Source organism: Columba livia, chromosome 16, assembly GCF_036013475.1.
Source record: "Columba livia isolate bColLiv1 breed racing homer chromosome 16, bColLiv1.pat.W.v2, whole genome shotgun sequence".
Lineage (NCBI taxonomy): Eukaryota > Metazoa > Chordata > Aves > Columbiformes > Columbidae > Columba > Columba livia.
Window position 1 is genome coordinate 1752076 of NC_088617.1, and position 19220 is coordinate 1771295.

The 19220-nt window shown below is 46.6% G+C and overlaps 1 protein-coding gene across 2 annotated transcripts in view; it reads right to left on the bottom strand.

Moving 5' to 3' along the window:
- The window catches only part of TOX2 (TOX high mobility group box family member 2), a 137250-nt gene that overhangs the window by 52689 nt on the left and 65341 nt on the right, over positions 1-19220 (bottom strand). For both annotated transcript variants that reach the window (XM_065031840.1, XM_065031842.1), the window contains exon 3: positions 1799-2044. In XM_065031840.1, the coding sequence (XP_064887912.1) occupies positions 1799-2044 (246 nt within the window). The remainder of the gene's footprint in view (positions 1-1798; positions 2045-19220) is intronic.

Sequence of the window (19220 nt, forward strand, 5' to 3'; positions counted from 1 at the left end):
TAAATTATTTCAGATATACAGAAGCTGCTTAATAAATCCCACTATTGTTGTTTCTTTAGGTATTTTAGAAAGTGATTTATAAGTGCAATATCACCTCTCAAAAATGAGACAATCAACACAGGATAAAATTATCGTGTTATGAAAATAGGGGTCAGACAAAGGGGCTGTGCTTTAAATTAAACCAGGGAAAAATATTTCATGCGAAATTGACTATTTTTGTCTCAGAAATGAATGTTTTAATCACCTAAGAACCTAAAAGCTAACACAGCGGCCTGAGTAATATTTAATTCCATAGAAATATGCCTGTGTTCAATATTGATGGGCAGAACATGATGTTTTTCTTAAACACATTAACAATGAAGCCTGGAGATGCATCGGGACTTCAGAAAGCCTTGGGATTTTCCCTGGCTAAGATATAATATTCCATTTAAATATTTAGATATCGCTACCTTTCAGACCGTTATCTATCCAAGCAATCAACACCAAATGCTCTCCAGCTCGCGCAGTGGCAGACGCGCAGGCACGCTATCGAAGTAAAATTAACTCTGTTTGATATTGATGCCTTCCAACGACACCCATGAAAATCAATGATCTTAGAGAGAAACAATGTAGAAAACTAACCACAGGGCTAAATCTGCTAAAGAGGAAAATATTATTAAACAGCACCAGTATTAACTCAATACCACTGTCAAAATCAAGTCATAACCTTTCCTTGGTGCTGCTGACACAGAAGCGTTGTATGGTCTAATTAGCCCTGAAGTTTCTTCCCAGAGCTGCACTTTACTTCATTATCCCTGCCTTATTTATTCCTACAGAAGAGTCATTTGAAACTTTGCAAGGTATCTACTTGCCACGGCGTGAGCCAAGAGGCAATTTGAGCTGGCAAGTGCGCGAGGGATCTTGTTCCCCCTGAAATCCATAGGGCAGCTTTCCCTTAATGGAGCATCCGCGCTGCTCCTGCTCCTGCCACTGGGGCCACCCTGGCAGCAGGACGCCAGGGTGACAGGCTGGGGGCCTTTCCCAGCTGGGAAAGGACACGGGACATGGGGACATGAACCAGGGCTTCAGCTGGTCACCCTGTTCAGCCTGGAGAAGAGAAGATCCAGGGAGACCTTATTGTGGCCTTTCTGTACTTAAAAGGGGTCGAGAAGAAAGATGGGGACAGACTTTTTAGAAGGGCCTGTTGTGACAGGACAAGGGGTAATGGTTTTAAACTAAAGGAGGGAGATTCAGGCTGGACACGAGGAAGAAATTGTTGTCCCTGAGGGTGGTGAGAGCCTGGCCCAGGTTGGCCAGAGAGGTGGTAGATGAACCATCCCTGGAGACATCCCAGGCCAGGCTGGACGGGGCTCTGAGCACCCTGAGCTGGTGAAGATGTCCCTGCTCATGGCAGGGGGGCACTGGGGGAGCTGGGAAGGTCCCTCCAACCCAAACTAATCCATGATTCTATGACTTTCACAGATGGCTGGAGCACAGGCACTTTGCTCACTTCAGTGAGGATATTATGTACACAGAGGAAAACAACATTCCTTCTTGCTCTTGAGTGGTTAATAAGGTTCAGGAAGACACCAAACTAGAAACACAAAATTGCCACCATGAGCATGGCCATGCAGGTGACTGCAGTGTCTGTCACTGCACCCCAGCCCTGGTGGGCAGCAAGGCAGGGCTGTGTCACCAGCTCTTCCCAACCCACACTGCAAACATCTCATCATGAACATACTCCTACAGTCAACTGCACTCAGAACAGGACACACAGAGAAGCTTTAGCAAAAGATGGTAAGTGAGGACAGTCACTGACCGTGGGTAGCTGGCTGGAGAGAAGATGCCCATCCTGACTCAACATGTTGGAGACCATGATGGCCGGCAGGTCCATGTTCTGGTAGGGGTACGCGGGGATCAGGCTGTTCGGAGGGAGGCTGTGGCACAGGGAGTGAAATCCAGCTTCGTGGTCCACCAAGTGCAGGAGGGAAGGGTCGGGGAGATTAGGAGGCGTTATGGGAGGGATCTCATAGTCTTCGTTACTCTCATTCTGACCATTATAAGTCTAAAACACAAAAAAAGAGACATTCCACAATGTATTATTGCCTTGTTGCTTCAGCAAAGTGATTATTTGTATAAGAAACACAAAAGCACATTTCAGTGAAAACAGTGTTGTTGTTTTTTTAATGAAAAAGACAACTCCAGCCCTGGATACCAGCAGGTCCTAAATATGTAGGAGCCAGGTAGCGAGTGCGGCATCAGTGCAATGCCTGTCGGGACACCTCAGATCCCTCTGGACACCTCAGATCCCTCTGGGGCTCCTGCGCTGCTCCCCTCTCCCATGCCACATCCCTCCAGCACATCTCTAGTTGGCCAAAACCTGAGCAGAAACCTCCACGCCTGGACTGGAACCAGCCAAGTGATGCTCACAGGGCCCACGGCCGCTTCCCAACCACCTGCTGCATTTTTAAGGCAAAGCCCCTCTCTGGGCACCCAGCTTGGCTCCTACAGTATCTACAGTTTGTGGTTTCAAGAGTTTTTACAAGAATTAGCTCTGTTGAACAAAATTCCCGTTGATTCCTCACAAACTCTGGCACAGAAGCTAAAACCAGGGAGAGCCATTTGGAAACACAGCCATCACATGTTTTTTAAATCCTTTAAGGAAAGCCTGCATGACTCCCCCTCACATGGAGATTTGTCCTTCCTTATATCCTCATCCAAATATTATTTGTTCACGTCCCCACCCATGTCCCCTCAAGGAAACCGTGAACACCAGAGGTGTGGGCACTCCTTGTGCTTCGCGTGTTTTCTGCCTGTTTACTTCTAACGGTTTCAATTTCTAGGAGAAAGGATATGCTATTGCACCTGTGCAATCACTCTCACTCCACACAAAAACCTATTTGCTTCATAATATAAGTGTCAATCTACCCCAAATTATTAACTATCAAAGCAGAATATAAGTCTCTGTCAGAAGAGGCTTATTCTAAATGTCTACTGTTTCACATATTATTATAGCATATGAAATTCTGATTAGCCATAGTATTATACACATGGATTTTAAGCTGAATTTCCCAGATCACCTAGTTTCATGGTTGGATTTTGACTTAATACTCGATTTAAGAGCAAAACCCCAGATGTGTGCAAAACCAGTTAAGCACTGTAGGCTTTATTAATCCATTGCCCCAGAGCTGACACTCGGATCCGTGCCCTTCATCACCCCAGCCTGCAGGGAAGCAAACCCTTAATAAAACAGAAGAAAACCCAGGTTTAACCGGCATACAGAAGTCAATGGGAGAGGCAGTGGGGAGCAGGGAGGTATCTGGAACCTTCACGTTCACCTGAGATTCCCACTGCCTGTGAGGAAATATGAGGATGCAAGAAATACAAGACGGAGCCTGGGCTGAGATAGCTCTGGTCTAACAGTCATTGTTCAGGGGAAATTCAAGACCAGCTATTTTTTCCAGCCAGCTTCTGTCTAGGAGCGGTATTATACAGAGAAGGCAGGGGCTGGGAGGATGTACACACAGCAGACAGATCCCATTTAATACATCGAATAGTTAGGTTTCTGTTTGGGCTACGCACGTTGAGGTACACCGATTCTTTCCCAGTTATTTAAGAGGATTTCACTCCATGCTTTACGGAAAGGGATTTAAATAAATCATTGCACAGCAAACTTGTTCCTCCAACGGGTTTATTTTGCTATCAGGTATATAAGCAAGTGGCTTTGCTATGCTTAACTAAATTATGTAAAACCCACTCAAAGTTTCCTAAAGCTCTCTTCAAAACTACAAGTTCCTTGTGTTGCTGCAGAGCAGCTCACTGAAGGGCTTTGAGGTGGTTTTGCAAGGAATGCGAAAGGCCCTTTGCCCTGCTCACCCCCCCGCATGGTTCTGCCTCTGCTCTGTTCAGCTGGGGGGGGAAAGCCCTGTTTAAATCACAAAGCTTTCCGAATAGCTACAGTATTGTGCAGACATATCGAAATTACAATCAAAGCTGTACACAATCAAAATCAGATTAGACAATATCCAATCAACATAACCAGACTCCGCGCCTGCCAGCTTTTACACCCTATTGCTGCGAACAATTTTCCAAAGCAAGCCACGTTTATTCTATTTTAAATAGATCTATTTTAAATAGATCACCAGAAAGATAAGGAAGGGAGATTAGACAGACAGACAGACACCCAAAAAGGTGGGAAAGGGGGGTGATTTATTGTCACGCACGGTGTCTATTGACATGTCGGAGGTGACATATCTGTCCCACAAAAGGTGGTCTCACACCATGTACACAAAAGCCGTCATCTCAAACCCTCGGACAGCATCACCCAACACTCCTTTCTACCAGCATGTGGGCTACGCTGCAGATCATATTTTCTATTCTTATGTTAATATGAATTAAATTAAACAGCCAATTATATGTTATAAGGATACATTACAAATTAGACTAGTGAGCTGGTCTGAACCCATTCATCCCATTGCGACTCCAAACGCGGGCGCAGAGAAGCTTGCTTGCTAAAAGGCTGCCCGTTACGGCACACAAAAAAACACGGAAGATCTAGGATTTTCCACCATCCAGCAGATGACAGTTATTGTGATTACACATCATTCCTCTTCCAATCCAAACACTGAAATCAGCTGAAACAACAAGCCTCTTCTTGCAAACCCTCTCCTGGCTCGCACCGCAGGGCAGACAGGAGCTGCTCGGAGCATCCAAGCCCTGCTGCGGCCTGCAGCGGGATGGAGCAACCGGACCCAGCCACCCACGCTCGCTCGGAGAGGGCACAGTGCCTCCTCTCGGGCTCCCTCCTCATCCTCAGACCCCTCTGCATCTCTGTGCCACGGCTACAGAGGTTTGTACATCAGCCATGGATGAAACGGCACGGAGCACAACACCGGCCACGTGCTTGCACAGCAATGCCACAGGATGGCATTGCAGCAGGTACGACCAACGTCCAACAGCAATAAAATCATATTTAGAAACAATTTTTTCCTTATTGAAATTCACGTTGGAACAGGGGTGCCTGGACCATCTCTGTCCACGTGAACGTTTAGGGTCGGAGGACAGAGGGGTGAAGGGGAGGTGATGTGGGGACATGAGATGCTACCATCTTGCTGTGCTCATGCCATGCCCCTCCTCGTCACCCTTTCATCATGCCTTGCTGGGCCACAGCTTCCTAGATCTACCCCTTGCACATGGGCAAACATGGAAGGGTCTGAAATGGGGAGAAAGGCACTGGTTCCTAGCAAAGTGACATCCAGGCCATGCCTGGATGAGGAGAGGAGTGAGAACAGGTAACCACATTACTGGCTGCTCTCTCCTGACTCACAAACACAGGACTGGGGACAGAGATGGGTAGGAGTCACCTGAAACCCCCAAGATCTGCAGGTGACCCACATGAAGCTGGTGAGGAAGGACAGAACAGCTCCTGCAGCATGAGAGTCACATTGTGTCTGGCCACATCATAGAATCATTTTGGTTGGAATAGACCCTCAGGAACATCCAGTCCACTCTGCATTTGTACACAAAGCCTGGACGTGTTTGCACCAAGACACCTGAGGCTGATGGAGGGTGCAAGGATGGGAGTGGAGATGCCCTTTCCCAGCTCTCAATTTAAAGCATTGAGCCAGATTTCCACTTCTTCTAGCTTGCACATACTGGGCCCAGACATTTCTGTGCCTTGCAGCACCCAGAGTTCAGCACAGGAGAAGGATCTTGGGCAGAAGGAGGCTTTGAGGACTGGTCTGTCAATGGTGAGAAGCTTGTCTCTGCTGCAAACACCATGAGCATCTGTGAGTTATCAGGCATGCCCTGGTCTGCGCTGTGAGATGGCCCAGCCACCCTGCCCATCCTCTGCCATTGGACCCAAAACCACACTGAACGTCGCTGCTGCTCTGTCTTCCACCCCTACACTGTATCTCCTCTTGAACTGCAAATAAAGCCAATTCCCTGTGGCTCCTGCCAGCCTCCCAGTAACAAAACCACCCTGCCTAACCATGGACCTGAGCCTGGGGGCGCGTTCCCAGCCAGCACAGTGAAGAGGGGCTGGTTTGGACCCAGGCACCTCCCCTCGCAGCTCCTCACATCCACCTGGTCTGGACTAAGGGGTGTCCATGTGCCTTCATCCAGCTGATCTGGACTAAGGGATGCCCATGTGCCTTCACACAGCACAGCTTCTGAGGGACCAGCTGCATTCAGCCAAAGCCATAACCACAGCCGTGTTTGAAAGGACACTGAGAACTCACCGTGCAGGTGACCTGTGAGGGACCTACAAGTGGTGAGCACGTCTACAGATTAAGCCTTTCCTGTCTTTCCCCTCTCAGGAGAGGAGGACAGTGCTGTCCTGTCCAAAACACTCTACAGGTGGTCAGCACCATCTCTTCAGTGTGCAGTGGTACTAATCATAGAGGACATGACTTGACCAAGGATCTGGGAAACTGTCCTCCTCAGCAGCCTGGCAAATGTCCAGTGACCCCAGTTCTCCACTGAGTCATGTTCTGTGCGATTATCCACAAGGAGCCAGGAGTTGCAGCCAAGCATTGATTCAGAGAAGTATTATTCACAGTGAGAAGGATAGAGATTTGCAGTATTATTGCAGGTAAATATTTGTCCTGTCAAATAACATTCAACAGTAAATACAAGCCTAAGAGAGAACACTTGTTCTTGGTAAGGAACAAGGAAATACGTAGGCTGGTGTGATCCGTCCCACCCCAATCATTCAGATGACACAAAATGCCACGTTGAGAGAAGATCTTTAGCCATATAAAGAGGAAAAGAGTTCCAACACAATGAATAAGCAAAACCCAAAGCTTAATGAAGGCAAGTTATCCTGTATTTCCTTGAAAGCCTCCAAACTGCTCTCCCACCATACACATTACTCAGCACAGCCACAATTGTATTTGCAAGATGGGGATTTTAATACATTTCTCCAGCATGTGAACCACAGAAGTTTTCTGCTCAGCGCAAAGCACTGAATCCATGAGGACAGAAACGGTAGTTCAGGTGGCAGGAAAAGGCTGAAGTCACTTAAATGTTGCTAACTAAAGAGAAATGCTCTGGGGTCAGCAAGGGGAGCAGTGCGGTGCTCACTGCGGGGGTGCGGACCCTTTTGGTACCACGTCTCGAGGGGATGTGCGGGGGGCTGCGCTGGCACCTGTGATTCCCACAGCCCCGTGCCAAGAAGTGAAGGAGCGCTGATTTTCTGCGTCAGCAGCTCTGCGTCTTAGGAAGGGAAATTGATTTGCCTCATCTTCGCACATGGAGATGCAGCGTATGAATAGCAGGGCCAATGAATTACTGGAGTAGACTTGGATAAATACTGTAAGGAAGTATTTATTAAGTCAATCGCATACAATCTACAAATTGTCTTTGAAGCGTTCCCGTCCCCTTTCACATTTATTTTCACATGCTCAGGTTTTTGACTAAGGAATGCAGTTGAAAAGGGAAAAATTAGTTCTTGCAGGAACACAAATGTGTGTTGGAAGTGTCTGCACCATTACCAGCAACAGGCAGCCACAGCGGGAAGGTTGGGAGCACAGCAGAGCGGCGGGAAGGCTCGGCTCTGCCTGCCTCTGTGCTCCTCTGCAACACCTGTAGTAGCGGGTTTTAAATCCTGAACAAATATTGGTTGACCCAAAGAGCAACCACGCACCTCCACACTCCCCATTTCTCCGCGTTTCCTCCTCTCATTGCCCCGATGCAGACTGTGCTATGACAACCACAGCAGAGAGCCAACCCCAGCGTGACCGCACGGCTTCGCCTTTGAACCGAGCTGGGTGTTTGCCTTCTAACTTTACCTGAGCTGACCTTGTCCCATCTCTGACAGACACAAATCCCGTGCAATAACGCAGCCACAGGCCTTCCAAAAGCTGAGCCTGCTGGGTGGTTTCAAGCAAATTTGATGGCGTGCATGTAAAAATAGAAGTCTCTTTTCTACAAGTTTCTACAAGTTTCATAAAAACACATGTGCCCAGAAGGGAGATAAAAGGGTCCTAAACATTCTTAGAAGCATAGAAACATTTAGGTTGGAAGAGAGCCTTAAGATCATCGAGTCAAACCATAACCCAACTCTAGCACTAACTCATGTCCCTAAGAAACGCATCTCTGTGTCTGTCCAGCCCTCCAGGGCTGGTGACTCCAGCACTGCCCTGGGCAGCCTGTTCCAATGCCCCACAGCCCTTTGGGGAAGAAATTGTTCCCAGATCCAACCTCAACCTCCCCTGGCGCAACTTGAGGCCGTTTCTTCTCCTTCTGTCTTGCTTGCCCTAATAATCTGTGATCTCCTTGGTCAGTTGCTACAGCAGCAAAAGGACGGCTGTGCCGTGGTGCCATGGTGCTCAGCAGGATGGGGACTGTGAAGGGAACCAGCCAGCAATATTCAGAGCTAATTCAGTTTTGGGAGGCATGCACCTAAATCTGCTGCTCACCGCAGAGGGTTTTGTTGTTGTTGTTGTTATTTTACATGCTACTGAAGCCAGAAACCATTCTTACGGCTCTCTGGCCTCAATCTGCCCATTGGTACCTCATTTGTGCTGGTGGAAATAAAAAACAGGGTGCCAGTTATTCACAACCATCAGGATGATGGACAATGCCTGAGATTCAACCTGGACACGGACTCACTCGTGGCTGAGTGGAGTGGTGACAGTCCCTGAGCTGTCCCCTCAGATACAGCCCAACAGGGCTCCTCGGGATTCATATCACACACGTGTGCATTTCTGCTGCTTCCCTTTCAATGTAAATAACAGCTTACAGCCAGTTTTTATATTGTCCAAGCTGTGGTTGACCTGCATCACCACTTCACCGAAAAAAAAGGCTAAAAATAATGGAGTTCTATGAACAATTTATAGCAAAAGAAATCAGTCCTATTGTAGGGTTTTAAAAAGGCTCCCATCTCCCTCTCTCCCCCTACGTTTTTTTTAATCAGTACCTTATCCAGAACTGGAATCCTGTCAAGAATAGTGGATAGCACAGAACTATAACTTCTTATTATGTGTATAGTGATTTTATGAATTCAGTGGGGAATGAAATGCAATTTTGTCAGACTTGTCTGTGTTCATAATGACCAAGTCAAATTAATCATCGTGGATAATACTCCTGTGTCAGCCATTCAAGAGATTTTTTAATAGAATTTTTCTGATTCATGTCTTGCAGTACATCAGATCTGTAGTAATGCAGGCACTTCTAAAAATCAGTGCAATTATGGCTTCTTGTTGGCCTGTCATTTTCCTGGAATAAAAATGTCTCTGCAAAAGTCATATACTGTACATAAACCAAAATGGAAAACAAAAATATAGTTACAATTAAGCTTGATTTTTTTCTAAAGATTTAATATCTTTTCGAGGCCATTATTTATGGCCGGTATATAAAGCTATGATGCATGATGCTGAAGATGAACTGGTTTATCACAACACATACCAGTTTTGTCCCGGTTGTCATTCTTCCTTTGATTGCCCTATGAGTTAGTGTTTTTTGCAGGCGTGGAAATGACTGTCCCATAGAACAAACAGGAGATTGGTAATAGGCTTGCAGTCAAATTATTGTGTTTATTAAAAATGTAGCCAGGAAAGCCCATACAGATCCCAAAGGGCTATTGTTCAGGAAAACCTCTGGTTCAAGAAAAGGTTATAGTTACCATAAAGGCAGATATACATGTGTGGAAGCAGCAGTGCAGCATGCAATGGCATATAGAGGATTCATAATGCTGCATTTAGCCTTCTGGGGAATAGAGAGACAGACCTCTAATTCGCCAGGGACACCGACAAAAATGAATTTTGGAAGTAGTTACCCCCAGAAATGAAGAGAAAGAAAAACATCATCTGCCTCAGAGATCTCAGCCTTTCCTCTCTTCATTGCACAGCAGCCGTTGCCTTGTGCGGGAGCCCAGGGAAGGACCATGAGAGCCACAGCATGTCCCAAAGAGAGCTCCACCTGAACCTGCTGGCACCACTGACCCTCCAGATCCACCTTCTCACACCATCAAGTACATCCTGCGGACAAAAGCTCTCAAAACCACTTGCAGGGAGGAATGGAAACCCACAATCACATACTGTCCTCCCAAAAACTCAAGACCCATGTATGCAACCAAAGCAGCAGGTCGGTTGGTCAAACATGCTGACCTGAAAATTGGCCAATACTAGCATTTTGGAGGAGATGTAAAAATCCCTAATGAACAATTATGGGAGCTCTTCAGAAAACACAACAATTCATCCCTCCCTTTTACCTACCTTATCTGGTTTTATCATCCTTCCACCTCCTTGCATCTCTATCATGTTCTTGACATCAACATCTAGCGGCAGGGAGTTCCGTGGACTCCTAACAAAGCTGGCCCAAACCTATCACAGAATCCCAAAATGTCAGGGGTTGGAAGGGCCCTGGAAAGCTCATCCAGTGCAATCCCCCCATGGAGCAGGAACACCCAGATGAGGTTACACAGGAAGGTGTCCAGGCGGGTTGGAATGTCTGCACAGAAGGAGACTCCACAACCCCCTGGGCAGCCTGGGCCAGGCTCTGCCACCCTCACCAGGAACAAGTTTCTTCTCATCTTTAAGTGGAACCTCTTGTGTTCCCATTTGTACCCATTGTCCCTTGTCCTATCACTGGTTGTCACTGTGCACATTTGCTGTTGTTACTTCTCTGAAATGCCATTTTCACAAGACAGCGTGTCCAGGCCCCACGCTGTCCTGATCCATGCTGTCCTATTCACGTTGCGGCACAAGTGGAGGTGCTACCTCTGGACCCCCCATCTCCAGCTCTGCAGGCTGAACTCCGTATGGCAACACCATGTCCCTATAACAAAGACCTTCAACTTCCAAATAAGCAGATGGGATATTAAGGTTCAAAGTCTGCTGACAGTGTTTTCAGAAGCATCCAATATTGGCTTATGCAAATGTCAGCAATAACCAGAGCTCCTGAAAACTCTTTGTTGAATCTTCACAAGCAGGGTCAGGGCTGTAAGACACATTTCATGCGTAGAAGCCCCTGGATCACCCACAGTAATATCTAGCTTCACCGATGTTTTAGTTACTTACCCACACTAAGGAGAAAATGGTTTCATTTTGCTATGTGTTTTTGTGGCTGTTCTTCCCTATTAGATTCAAAGCAAACGTACCAGCGCTCCAGGGAAAGCGAGGAGATGTGCAAGCTCCGCTCCACATTGGCAAAGTGTAGTCTGTCAGCTGCCTCACAATCAGCCTCCTTAAAATTGTTTGTAATGATTTTTGCTTGTTTTTAAAAAATATTGAAGGGATTGTACATCCAGTGAGAATGGAGCCCATGAGGATCTAAAATTAGACTGGCTGGGCCAGACTAATATAACCTCTTTCCTTTCCTAGTATCTCGTCTGGAAGCGAATACAAGGAATACGATAATATTCTACTCAAGAATACCATGTATTTCTGGGAATTATTTGAGGAGTACAGATTATACATAATTGCCTTTTTTGTCTCATGGCATACTGAACTTGCATAATAAGATCAGTGCACTTCACAGAAATTCATTGTTGGACTGCACCACGGATTGGGTATTTTGTGTGGAGCCAAGGGTACATTATATAATGATGTATAATGCACTGTAAGCAGGTCAAGAGATAAGGCAGCCTGAAAACAGTAATGGAGTGCATGCAAGGAAGAATTAGTAGAAAGCACTCTAAGAAATTAATTCAACCTGGATTCAGTCTACCCAGAGCAGGAAGGCAACTATATTCTGTACCATACTTGTCCCCTTTGGGTTGTCATCTTAGAGAATATTTCCCTTATGCTCAAAACGGAAGGTGTGGGGTAAAGGGATTAAAAAAGCCTTTGTGTCGCTCTTTGGATGGATGATTTGTAGGAAGTTTTTCAGGATTTTCTCTCAAAGGATATGTCCTGCACGTGGCCAGCAGAGCCATGCACTGCTGCAGGTACTGCAGCAAACACTGCTTGACCTGGAGGCCTGCAGCAAGGTCCTCCAGCAAAGCCACAACGGCAACATGACCCATCTCCAATTAAGTCCTTTTCTTCCTCCCAGATGTGCCCTAAATAATTTTTCCCCCCTCTCCTCAGCAAAGACAATTTTTCAATTGAAAGCCTCTGCCCATGATCCTGGCCAAAGCCTCAGCAAAACTGATGATCAGCAGTAACAGCTCTTGGCACTCTCGCCTACAAAGCAAGGCTATCACCGAATGAAATCACAAACTGGGGCAGCCCCAGTACGTTTGCTAATTTCTAGTCATTTAATGTGAACCAGACCAGTGGCTGCAGGATCAGCCCAAGACCTTTGAAACCCAAAGCATCGCTCACCACGAATGCACTCAGATTTGAGCCCACGCACGCCACAAGTCACACTTGGGATCCCAAAACAAATCGACGAGAAAAATACTTATATTAAAAAACCCCACAGAAGCACTGCTCCACCCATCACCCAGATTTTACAGAATCCCAGAATGTCAGGGGTTGAAGGGCCCTGGAAAGCTCATCCAGTGCAATCCCCCCATGGAGCAGGAACACCCAGATGAGGTGACACAGGAAGGTGTCCAGGCGGGTTGGAATGTCTGCACAGAAGGAGACTCCACAACCCCCCTGGGCAGCCTGGGCCAGGCTCTGCCACCCTCACCGGGAACAAGTTTCTTCTCATCTTTCAGTGGAACCTCCTGTGTTCCAGTTTGCACCCATTGCCCCTTGTCCTGTCACTGGTTGTCACCAGAAGAGCCTGGCTCCATCCTCCTGACACTCCCCCTTTCCATCTTGATCCCCAGGAATGAGTCCCCCCTCAGTCTCCTCTTGTCCAGCTCCAGAGCCCCAGCTCCCTCAGCCTTTCCTCACACGGGAGATGCTCCACTCCCTCCAGCATCTTGGTGGCTGCGCTGGACTCTCTCCAGCAGTTCCCTGTCCTGCTGGAACTGAGGGGCCACAACTGGACACAAGATTCCAGGTGTGGTCTCCCCAGGGCAGAGCAGAGGGGCAGGAGAACCTCTCTGACCTACTGGCCACCCCCTTCTAACCCACCCCAGGTACCATTGGCCTGACGTGTCTGATTAGCACGAGGGAGGCAGGGATGTGGGGAGAGCCTGCATAATGCGGTACAATCCAGCGCCTCCCCCGGGTGCCCAGCTGCTGCAGAAGCAATTTCACAGCTCATCATCCATTATGAGATTAAAATATTTTTTTTTTCCTCCCGTGAAGTATTAATAAATTGTGCAGGCAGCCCAGAGTTAGTGCCATTTACACAAATGGTAGTGAATCACCCACCTAGTTATTTCTTAATGGATTGAGTATCTGTGTTCCTCCTTATCCTGTAATTTAAAAAAACTAAATACACAAAGCTGTTTATTTGTCTCATCAGATCCCAAGCCAGTTTTTATGAAGCTTGGGGATGCCGGGATGGCAGCAGAGCTGCCCCAGCACTTTATGAACAAACAATACCAAACCGTCCCCATCGATCAATATGAAAGAGAAAATGCACTACAAAACAGCCCAAGCCCTCCCAGAATTCACTTCCTTTCCATTCTGGGGGCAAAACTCACTGAGGCATTGCTGATATAATGTGGCTTCCTTGGTACATATAGAGAAGATGTATAAAGCTGCAGTCAGAGCACCGCTAATGGCTCTTTGAACATCCCTGCTTCATTACGGTATCGGACAAAGTAGGCATGTTTAACGTTTAAACTTCCAACGACAAACGCCTTCAGCAAATAAGTTTTATGTATTTATTCAGTGCTTCTTAAGCACCTGTTGCCTTAGCAGCTAAGGAGCTGCTTACCTTTTTGTTTTTTCTTTAGTTTATTAAAATTAAGAACATGTCAATGCTTTGCAAAGTGCCATCTTCCTCCCTCCCCTCTCTCCTCTTTATCCCCAAGAGGAGCTTGAAATTCTTTACCAGTCCATCCACCGCAAAACATTTCAGACTGCCAGGAAGTTGCCGAAATGGGAAAAGGAAATTAACTGAAATCACCAGCGCAATAAATCACCTCCCATGTCACCCCAAAGACCCCCAGCCCCAGAACCTGGCCCCAGCACACGGGACACGTGCCAAAGCCGGATACCTCTGAGCCAGCTTTGCCAAAGCAAACCCTGAGGTGAGACAAGCAAGAGCATCAACCTGATATCACCCTCAGCGATGGGGTTTGGGCACGTGCCGCCTCCACAGCCAGGGCAGGGAATGTCCATCTGCAGCTAAGCCTGATCTGGTTTGGGCTGGTCAAAGGAGATATTAAAGGTTACCGATTGGATTAGGATGCCTGACTACTTGCAGACCCTAAATATGCAAAACTCATCAACATGTCAGTCCTCCCAGCCCACAAGATAATCACCTGGGACCTCTCTCTTATCTCCTTTGCATTTCCTGAGCTTCTGAGCACCAACAATTACAAACTTTCCTCCACAATGCCAAGTGCAACAATTTTATTCATTTACTCTCTTATCCAAAGCAGAAGGTGTCACGTCACAAGAGCACAAAGGTGCCGGGCTGTTAGGGAAAGCACAAAGCACCAAGAGACTCATGACAAAATTGTGAGAAGCGTAACATGGCGCTTGGCCAAGCACCCAAATCCCCGGCGGAGCTGTGAAAATCTCAGCCTTAAGCCTCCAACATGTGAATTTTGGGAAACAAACAGATTTTATGTTTAACAATTTTAACCTCTTTTTTTTTTCTTTAATAAAAGCAGGCTTATGTATGGCATCTAAAAATAAAGTCGGGAACACACACACACACCACTGTGAGGGGCCCATCTATGTCGTAAATCACAGACACTCATCAAATACCGTCTAAAGCGTTAAGCAACCTCGACAAAAAGAATGGCTAGAATAGGTACCATCCTTTCAGGAAGAAGGCAAAAAAGAAAACCTTCAAATTAACAATCAAAATAGCAATGTTTCCCTCAGGTAACAGCAACTCTCCATCCAGAAGGCCATCTGGGCCACCAGCCTGCAGGTCACAACCAGAAGCAGCAGTGATCACCTCCAATACTGGCAGTGAGAAAGGACTTTTGTAGGCACTGGCAGGTCTGGGGGCAACGCACAGCGCTTGTTGACACATGGAAGAGCTTTGCAGGGGAGATGAAGGTGCAAGAGGGCTCACATCAACACTTGCATGACCTTCATCGCACGACCACAAGGGACCCAACCCAACACGCAAGGCATGAGATAGCAGGAGCACCATTCTCAGCTGCATGAAGAGAAAACCATCTTTCTGGAGGCCAAAACAACCGAAACACTTCATTCATTAAGCAGCTGGAGAGGTTTTTCTATTATTTTTACTAGTTTACAACATGTCAGGTAAAACCTCAGTTTTCTGAAGGAGGATGGGCAGAGGTGGAAGTGCCCGAATCATAACAAGATACTAATGGAGAGGCACGGGAGGTTCTAAGCACAACAGGGCTGTGTGTAACAAAGCCAAGTTGTCAGCCCCATGGTAAAAATTCAGCTTTGCCCAGTGTACTCAAGGGCTTCAGCTGCCACCTTTCAAACCCAAACCCACAACAAAGATATTTCCACAAACCCAGAGCCGAGTGCATCTATTGCTAACACTGGTACCAAACTGGGTACCTCAGGAATCCCGTGAGGTGTTACCAAAAAGCATTATCCCACTCTAGTCTCAAATATGATCAAAATAGGACAGGTCCTTTTGAGGAAGATTACTAGAGAAGTTTGGCTGCAAGCTAAGCTGCATTGGTTTTCACCATTTCTTCTCCCATTCCTACTCTTGATATCAAATAACAGGAATCTCTTTCTAGACTGGACCAGAGGGAGGCAGAATTCAGCAGTCAAGGATTGCATGAACTAAAGAAAAAACACCCAAGTAGAAGGGAGTAGGTGTCTCTAACATGGACGTTGCAGCAGTCCTTGATGCAGAACTTCTGGAAATGAGGGCAAGTAGAAAAACTATAGTACATGTCCAAATCGCAGCCTTTCAAAAATTAAAGACTATAGCAGGAGCTGCTCAAAGAGTTTCAGAGTTCCCAGCTTTTTACAGAGTGGCTTTCCCTTTCTGATCCCCAGCATCTCTGCGCCAGCATGATAAATTCATCCCCGAAGCTGCGTTCAAGTGCCTTTCCCTGCAGCTCATCTCTTTACATTTCATGACTGAGTTTCTTGGGAAAAATGTAAAGGCCTGAGATGACAGAGTTTTGCTAACTAGTCCTTTGTGTGTGCAAACCCACAGGCGACTGCACGCGGAGCTCCACGCTGGCACAGGGGGGTGGACAAACCACGGGACTTGCACAAGGATCAACGTGAACTGCACCTGCAAGAACGCATGCAAATATTCACACGAAAAATGCACGGCTTTCAACTTTCTAACACTCAAGTGAGAAAAACATCCTGCTGACTTTATGTAGCTCCTACAGCTTTGCTACTTTTGATGTAAATTATGACTTTTCCCTTTAACGTGTTCTGTGCAGGGAAACTTGCCCTGAAACGAGGGGTGGGCAGGTGAGGACCACACATCTTCCTATTGATACTCGCATGGGCTCCCAGGCTTGGAGCATCCTGACCTGCCCATGGAGGAGCGAGACCTGCTGCTACTTGGTGCCTGCAGAAGTGACGGGCATCCTCCTCCAGCCAGGTCTATGGTGGAAACAAGCACCTTTCGGGTATTTGCTTCCAAAATGCACCGGGAATTGCCAAAGCCTGGGAAAAAGAAGGCTCCTTTAGCTCAGAGCTCTGAGCCCCGCGTGGGCTGCACAAGCTCTCAGCGCCACGCAGGTGTCCGGTTTGGTTTAGAAGTCATCTGGAATTCTTAAAATAAATTTGCTAAATTGTCTTCCAGAGACTGATGGCCTTTTCTTTTTTTTTTTTTTTCTTCCCTCCTCCTTAATAAACTTTCGGGGGTATCTTTATTGTTATGTCTAATTTTAGAGAAAACGAACATTTCCTGAGATTCAATTTCTCTCATAATTGTTGGAAGGAAACTAAATTGTCTGCTGTAAACATTCACTGTATTGTGTGAAAAGTATCTTTATTACAGCCCACTGGGAATACTAATAAAATTCCCAATCCTAGCCCTTCCTCACTTTATTTCTTCAAACTCACTTTTTTTCTCTTCTATACCCATTAATGTCAGTTCAAACATTCTGCAGGCAAGATACGAGAACTTAAAATATATTATTTAACAATCAAGGGTAGAATAAAGACTTGTGAGCAGCAAGATCCTTTCTGCCTCCTCTTTGGGTGCTTTCTATTACAGAAAATGAGAATGGCTATTCCATTTGTCCGTGTGTGTGCTGGGAGTTGATGAAAAAAATCTCATTAGTTTAGTCTGACATATACTCAATACGGTCTATGTACATATTTTTTTCATTTTATTCTACAGCCGCAAAATGATACTAAATTTCATCAGATTGGAACGAAAACTGTGGTCTTGGAACATTTCCCTTTAAGGTCTTATATTTATTCAGAATTCATGAATCATTTTCCAGTAATACAACTACAATTATTCTTAAAGTGTTATGTTTGAAGGTTTAATATGAAATACTTGCAAAAGGCTCTTTTTCACTTTGATAGTTTGTAATCTTCATGGTAATCAGATCAGTTAGCCCCTTCGCACAGCAGCCAGGAAAATACAATTTAATATGAATCTCATACTCTTCACTCATGTTTTAATTAAAGTAATAAAAGCCAAGTCATATTTTGCCCTTTACAGTGTATACAGATGTATAGACCTGAGTTATACAGCCTCAGCTCAGACACTTTTGATGGTTGCTGATGGATTTCCTACTTTGAGACAAATTTCACAGAATCACAGAAAGCCGGGTTGGAAGGGACAACACGGATCACCTGGTCCAACCTTTCTGGGCATAAGCCCAGTCCAGACAAGCTGACCCAGCACCCTGTCCAGCTGAATCTTAAAAGTGTCCAATGTTGGGGAATCCACCACTTCCCTGGGGAGATTATTCCAATGGCTGATTGTTCTCATCAGGAAAAATTTCCCTCTTGTGACCCATCGGAATCTCCCCAGGGGTAACTTGCACCTATTGCCCCTTGTCTTTTCCATGGGACTCCTTGTAAAAAGGGAGTCTCCATCTGCTTTGTAGCCACCCTTTCAATACAGGAACATGGTGGTGAGGTCTCCTCTCTCCCCAGTTGGATGTGATGGCCTAAGTATTGCTACTTTGGACCCTGTCCATCCCCCAAGTCCTTCAGTTGAAAGCCCACCTCACCAAGTTGACCAGCCTGCTGCCAAAGATTCCCTTGACTCTTCTAGACAAGTGGATCCCAACCCTCCATAACATGCTATAGTCATTGAAGAATGTCCCATTGTCATGAAAGCCAAGAAACACCTCACGACGGCACCAGCCGTGAAGCCAGAAGCTGGTTTGCATTATACATCTATTTCTGGCTGCACTCTTTCCTCCAACTGGTAAAAGAGAAGAAAAGATAACATGGGCACCAATACATTTCAGTGGCACCCCCAGGGCTTTGTAGTCTTCCTCAATCCTTCCACAACCCTCACCATCCTCCAGGACCTGCAGAGCCCCAAGATGATCTGCTGAAGCAGGTCAGGCCATCATGGGGCTGGAGCGGAGCCCAACCCCGCATGCATCCAGGACAGCCCCGGAGCTGATGTGCAGCGAAGGGCTCGTTCTGCAGTTGGCTGAGGCTATGGGGGCATTTTCCTTTCTGCACAGGCCTTCATCCAGACTCTGAAGTGGAAAATAAAGCTTTCCTGCTGGGAGTAAGTGGCTCCCCAGTTAATCACTCTGTTGTGACAGCACACCCAAACACCCGCTCGGGCTGCAGCTCCACTGAGAAGAGATGTAATAATCAATCAGTTGGGAAAGGAAATCCCAAGAGCAGCAGGCCATGGGTTTTTTTCCATATTCCCGCTGCCCAAAGTGCTACATTTCCACAAATAAACACGCTTTTCCAAAGGCACTCCCCAGAGGTCCATTACAGAAGCAAGCCAACCTCTGCAGGAGCCAAAACCAACCTCCCCAACAGGACGTGGCAGAAAAATCTTGCTCGTCACGGCTAACCCATAGCGATGTGATCGCATTATCAGAGCTCAGCATCAATCGTTAGCATGTAAAGACCTGGCTCCCAATCACGCTGTGTCACAGCGGGTAACTCGGGAGACCAGCAGCGAGGAATTAGCACAGTGCAAGGAGCTGGAGGATCTGAAGGCAGAAGGAGCTTGTACATAAAAGCTCTGGGATTGCCTTTGTCTGAAGTGACAGCCACCACTCAAGGACAACCCAGCACCAGAGGGGCATCGTCAGGGGGGTTAAAGCAGACATAAACGCTGTATTAACGTGATACTGATGCTTCAAGGAT